The 7,041-nt window shown below is 36.6% G+C and overlaps 1 protein-coding gene across 1 annotated transcript in view; it reads right to left on the bottom strand.

The window, feature by feature from the left end:
* The window catches only part of LOC106470023 (rho family-interacting cell polarization regulator 1-like), a gene marked incomplete at its 5' end in the record, with an annotated part of 17,238 nt that overhangs the window by 4,472 nt on the left and 5,725 nt on the right, over window positions 1-7,041 (bottom strand). Inside the window, 3 exons of the mRNA XM_013930544.2 lie at window positions 5,368-5,451; window positions 6,000-6,046; window positions 6,298-6,444. Coding sequence (XP_013785998.2) covers window positions 5,368-5,451; window positions 6,000-6,046; window positions 6,298-6,444 — 278 coding nt within the window. The remainder of the gene's footprint in view (window positions 1-5,367; window positions 5,452-5,999; window positions 6,047-6,297; window positions 6,445-7,041) is intronic.

Here is a 7,041-nt window from a genome sequence, read left to right as displayed (position 1 = left end):
CACTAGATGATCCAAGAAACACTGAAAACTTTAGTATGGAGGAGTTGTTGAACTCAAGGTTTTCACAGATGATCCAAGAAAACACTGAAAACTTTGTATGGAGGAGTTGTTGAACTCAAGGTTTTCACAGATGATCCAAGAAAACACTGAAAACTTTGTATGGAGGAGTTGTTGAAAAGAAAGGAGAGTAAACGAGTCACTGAAAAAGACATATCTCTGAAAAGTACAAATAGATATAACAGTCATCAACTGAAAACTACACAATGAAGGTAAGGCAAGGGAATAAACATTACTTGTTTGAAGATGGACAATGATCAGAAGATAATATTTTTCTTATGCTGAAAATGTATTTCTGATATGGTTTTACCTCCTTTTACACAAAGTTATCTCGATCTTCTTCTGCCCTCTAAGCATTGCTAAAAAAAGCTTTGAAATAAGTGCACCAGTCTTCATACCCCCCCCCCCCCATTAATTTCATGCCATTTCTGAACATGTACATACATATCATGTGACTACCCTCCACCAATAGTATTGTGTCATCTATGTTGGCACAGCTAGCTCCCTCCAATATAGTCTTACCTCTGTTACATGAAGCTAGACTCCCACATTGTAAAGGTGGAGGAGTCAGTTTAGGCACACAACATAGAAACCAAGCAGAAAGCAACCACCAAGAATGAATGGGTGTACTCTGGGATGAACTAAGCATATATGTGGAATACCGCACTACTTCTGGAACAGGTATGCTCTTTGCCCTTGAAGTAGGAAATGAATCTGATATGAACGAATACATACACAACGTCAATCGAACAGATGAAGTTTCCTAACTTGTCCTCAGCATTAGGAGGACATGCACAAGTGCAATTCGTTGTGAGAGGTGCAATCCATAGTAAAATGTAAAGAGAATTAACTATGTACATACACAACCTCGATCGGACAGATGGGGTTCCATAACTCGTCCTCGGCATTAGGAGGACATGCACAAATGCTTTTAATCCTGAGAAGATGCAGTGCATAGTAAAATATAATCAGCAGTATCTATGTACATATACAACCTAAATCGGAGAGATGAGGTTCATAACTCGTCCTCAGAATTAGGAGGTTGTGGATAAAAAAAAAGAAGTCCATGAGTGATGGTCCACCATTCAGTGAAATTTACTTGTGTCTATAAATATATACATACATACATACAACTGGGTAAGCCATCAGTAATCTTGCAGAACACCCCATCTCTACAGTGAGAATCATAGTATAATCAATAAATAGTGCTAGTTTGAGGTAAAGCATACCTGACCAAAGAACACCCACCACAGAGTAGGATACCACTATCAGTGGTTAAAATTAGGGTTTCGAATATAAGAAAATAAATGAAATGAAGTGATAAGACAAAGGCAAATGGACATGTGCAGAATCGCCACAAGAGGGAGATACAGCCAGGTCATGCAGATAATGAGTAAATAAAGTATTGGGAGTAGTCCACATTCTGGCCTAAATGATCTCTTCAAAAGAATGTTGAAGTTGTGGTGCCAAGGAAATAGTGATGAGAAGAAACATTGTGGAGATGGTGACCTCCCATGGATAAGTTCAAATATGCCAGCCTAATGAGCTGATGAACCCAACTAGTAAGCATGACAGGGAACAGATCATGGGAAACAGAAGGGTTCCAGGGAATAAAGAATCAAGAATGGGATGGGAGTTCAGGTGTGAAATGGAAGGTAGAGAAATGGGTGTGAAAACCAAACAGCCTTCATAAGCAGCATAGATTTGAAGGAGGAAGGACTGGACAGAATATAGAATGACATAAGAGGAATGGTAGAGGAAGTGGGTAATATTAAAGGCAGAAACATCTTATCAAGGACTTCCATAAACAAGGAGGAGAAGGAATTAGGTCTTGAGGAAGAGAAAGTAGATGGAGCATGAAGACAAGGTTGAAAGGGAGAACGAGAAAGGCATAAAGGACTACAATGGGATCCCAATCAGGCAAAACAGAGGAATTTGGAGGATACATGACTCAAAAAGAGGGAAATGACATGGGAAAACAAAACCTGGCAAAAGAGAAGGTGTTTGACAAAACCACCTATTAGCTAGACATGGTTGAAGTGGACAAGCCATTGTCAAACAACCAGGTGAAGAATATGGAAAGATGAGGAACAGAAGGGTGGGAAGGACTGAAACCATGTCGAGGAGACCAAAGGCAGAAGGTATTCCACCACCTGTGGTAAATGGACATGGAAAAATGGATCAGGAAAGGAGAGGTGCACCACGTGTAATACCTGGGTGTAGTACAAGTATTTACTAATTTACAGTTCATCTAAAGTAACTTAGATGACAAAGAACACATAAATATCTAACTTACCAAAGTCTGAGCACTGATGACATGCAATTCTTAATTCTCCCATGTGTAAATAACAGTAAAGCCACATAAAGGTCACCTGAACCATGCCTAACACAGGTATATCAACTAGGTGTGAAGTGTACATGTTGAAAACTTACCATAGATCCCCTAAGGAAACAGGAAGGAAAGAGGAGGAGAACATTCTATCTATTCTGTTGAGAGAATCTGTTTGGGTTGAGACAACTGATCTGTCACTGAAGTCTTCACACATGGAACATAACATGATAGTAGGGTGATATGATAGGAGTGGTCCCAAGGTTCAAAAACAAAGAGCCCTAGACCAAGTGCTCCCTCCACATGAAATGCAAGACACCACAGTGGAATTGTCGAAGTGAAGCCTGACAATTTTCTCCTTAATAGGCCCAGACTGTGAGGCATTGCCTTTTGAAGGGCAAGAAGGTCTAAAACATTGTGTAGGGAAGCCTTGTCATCCATGCGTAGATCTTGGAATTCCTGATTGTTGAGATATGCACCCCAACTCTGAAGCGAGACATTCATACAGAGATGGATCTCTTGATGAGGTGGTGGAAGAGGAACTAATATTCTAGTATTGTCCTAATCTAACAATACCTTGAGATAGAAGAGAATGATCCTGAATAAAGAAACTGGGGAATACGGTGAATTGATGTTTATGATCCATTGGTCACATAAAGGCCATTGAAGAGATCTCTTGGGTGCTTGTCCAAAAGATATGAGAGATTTGTAGTACTTGACCCTTGTGCAAAAATAATGTCTATAGTAGTGGGATGCCACCGCTATTGGGAGCTGATGACATCAAACTTGGACATCCACAATCCTAGTAAAAAATGCCAACTCAAGAGTGAGGAATAAGTTGCTTGCAAACCTTGGAGAATCCAGTAATTAATACAGATGAGAAAGATTGTTGACTGGACACTAATCTCCTGTCTTTGTAGGCCAAACATACTCACAGGAATAAAACCCCAGAAGAACTGGCATGACTCTCTCTCCACCCCCAGACCAACCAAACTCTGATAGCTCTAGAACTAAGTTCCAAAATCCAAGGATCTGCAGGAGACAAAAACACTACAGGTTGTGTGGATAAAGATGATGAAGATGTTGACTGAATGACTAATCCTGATTCAAGGACCTGTAATGCCCATGTACCTGTGGTTATGGTTTACTACATGTCCAGAAATTCTCGAAGTCAAGGCCCCACTGACCCTGAAAACATACAATAGTCACTAATGCCGCTGGCAGCATTACGACCAAGCAGAGGAACCCTTGGATTTGGACAAAATCTATTCTGGGTACCAACTGACCAAAGAGCTGATGTCTGAGGTCAGGACCCTCGAACAGGGGTGGAACTATGAACCCCTGTAAAAGCCAATGAAAGCCAAGGTGCCAACAACAACAGGGATGAATGTAGAAGTGAACAATCAAACCGATGTGCATGCTAACAATGGTTACAGCTCATCATCATTGAACTTGTTGATCCTCAGAGTCTTCCAACAAAGTTTAAAAGGATAATAAATAACTTGGCACCATATATAAGGCAAGACAAACCATAAAAAGTTGTTGGACTATCTTCTGTGTCTGCTGCAGGGAATCAAACATTGGATTTTAGAGTTGTAAGTCCCTAGACTTACCACTATCCCACCAGAGAACATTGATCTATTCACGTTAACTACAAATTCTGCTCTAGAATGCCAATTTGCCAGGAGCAGATGTATTATTTGAGAGTTTGAAAATGTTTCTACTTGGAGGTGGTAGGTTATGAGATTCCGACAACCATGGCAGACAAGGTATAGCTGTCCCTTTCATGTAATTGAGAAGTAAACCTCCCTACATGAACCACAATGTCAGTGGATGGAGGGAAAATTCACTCCCAAACATTTCAGCCATCAAGTAAGGTGCAGGCTCAAAAGCAACTGGGGGGAAAAAAGGGGAAAAATGCAAAACATCACACACTCAATTAACCAACTGAAGAAAAGGAGCCTGTGGCAGCTTATCCCAAAGTGTCCTCCCAAAAGGCAACAGAATAAAAGAAGGTGCAGGAAAAAGCAAATCTAAATTCTCTCCAGAATGTCCTGGACCACTCTCAACTGCAGCCTCAGAGCCCTCTGTTGGAGCACCACTGAACCGAATATATATATCTTCATCTCACTATGAATAACATCACTGAAATCCTCAAATGAGAGTGACTCCCTCCCAGATTTTGTGGAACGATGCTAGATATCAGAGGTGGGATAGGCGAGACTTGATTTCCCTCTGTGCCTGGAAATAACAATCTGGGAACTCATGCTTTATATCAGCTTGCCAAATGAATTTTATTGTACTTTTTTTTAATGAAAACTAACTAGGTACCAGAAAGAATGCTCAAAGTATCTCCAACAATCGTAGCATGGAGAAACCCGTTAGCAAACGTTTTCTTGAGAAAAAGTGATACGATTATCTGAATGAGGTGTTTATATACAGTACCAGGATAGGGAATGCATTGACGTAGGTGGAGTGTCACAAGACAAATATCGCCTAGGGCAATTAAATGGGGTATAAAAGACTGGAGCAAGTGAAAAAACCAGACCAATGTCTAGATGGGCAAATGAAGAAACCCTGACAGTCGAGTAACAGCTATAGTGTGAGAGGAGGTAAATATGTTTTGGAATAAACATTTGCTCTTTTTGAAATGGATTCTGAATGAGCACATCTTTTATGGATTACCTTAATAAAAACTCAACTAGCAAATAAAAAAAATAAATAGCCTGGTCACTTGGTGATGTTTCAGATTTTTATGTCTGAGAACCAGTTTATTTTTTTACATAGTTTTAATTATAGATTTCTAAATTAAGTAGTTTAAATTTTAGTAAATATAAGTAAGGAAATGAGACTGTTTAAATTTCTGTTTATAAGAGTCTCACTGATTTTCTAAACCTGAATATTTTGGAGATTTAACAATTAAAATGTAATAGGAAAACCAAAATTTTGAAATACAGATATGAAAAAAAACAAACAATTACTTTGAGTGCTGCCAATGCACAACAAGAACCTTGTCGTATTTGGGGATCATCTGTTTCTAATCCCTCTAGAAATACAGATATAATCTAAAAAAAACAACAACCATAAAATATTAACATAACATAAATCTTAGAAATGTTTGGTAAAGTAATGATATGTAAAAACAACATTCACTGTTTGAGGATAATCTGTTATGTTAAAAAAAGTTTTTCTATTTTGACTTCTGATGTTAAGTACAACTCCCCCACCTAGATTATTTCATCGAGTTTGAAAACAATTATATAATGATAATATAGAAATACTTTTAAAGATAATTTATTTTATGATTAAAATATATTTATAATACATAATGCTTAGAATAGGTGGAAGTATTTTCTACACAAACATCAGCTTTTCCTTGTTACAACCTAAATTAGGAAAATTCTGAATAATTATCATTCACCTTTTGTATTACGACCAGATACAATATATCACTGAGCAAAAAAACAACAACTGAAATATGTCACTCAGTTATTATGTAAGGTAATGTTAGGTTTCTAGCATCCTAATATCATGTTTAACAATGATAACCTGTAAACTGCAAACTACAAAACAGAATAAATACTTCAAATGATTTCAAAAATTGAGAATTTACCTGTTTCCTTGTTGTGGAGCTCTTAGCCGTATCTTTAAGATATGATTCTAGACAAAATAGATATTTTAATTAAAGTTTTGTGACACTACAATGTAGTAAATTTACAGACCTCAAGATTTATTGGAAATATATTTTAAGTCTTATAGTAAAATAAAAACAAAACCACTTGAACGTATTTGTTTTTCTTATAATTTTCTTATGGATAATATTTTTCTAAATTTTCAAAATAATTAAAACTACATGATGACTGCAGTATAAGAGGTTACACACAGCATTATATGGTATATACTAAACTTACCAAGAAGTTTTGGTACGGCAGAACCATCCACGGTAAGTAATGGTGCAATGGTAAGCAAAGTTCCCGAAGACAGTGTGCTCGTTTTACAAGATAGAAGTTTCTTTATAGCAGTTTGATCACCATAGTGAAGGGTTTCTATTTGAGTAACTGATGTAAAGAAATACAATTTTTTGAACTCTTCAATATACTTATTGTTAGTTTCATTGCACAATCAAAATATTTCAGTGACATTCCAAATTCAGATATCCAAAATCTATAAAAGAATACTTTTCATCATGTTTTTTTACTTGAGAAAAATAATCTTAGAATGATATTTTAGTAATAGCCAATTTAAGATATTATAAACAATTCTTTGTTTTACATGCATATTGGGTTTATGAAAAATTAATTACCTTTGTTTCATAAAACTTTTAGAGCTAAACCTGGCATGTAACTAATCCTTTATTCTACAGTGAAGGAAATGTTAATATTAGGATTCTTATAAACAACAGAGAATTTAATTGAACTTTCATGAGTAAAAGAATTGAAACATACTATTTCCAGACTTTTATACACAATACTGAATACGTCTATACTTAAAACAGCTTCTAATCAATAATATATTCTAGACACAACTTCAAAAACTTTAATTCAACAATATAACCTTGGCAAAACTTCAACAATATAACCTTGGCAAAACTTCAACAATATAACCTTGGCAAAACTTCAACAATATAACCTTGGCAAAACTTCAACAATATAACC

Source organism: Limulus polyphemus, unplaced genomic scaffold (genome assembly GCF_000517525.1).
Source record: "Limulus polyphemus unplaced genomic scaffold, Limulus_polyphemus-2.1.2 Scaffold3778, whole genome shotgun sequence".
Classification (NCBI taxonomy): domain Eukaryota; kingdom Metazoa; phylum Arthropoda; class Merostomata; order Xiphosura; family Limulidae; genus Limulus; species Limulus polyphemus.
This window is presented reverse-complemented; position numbering and strand designations above follow the sequence as displayed.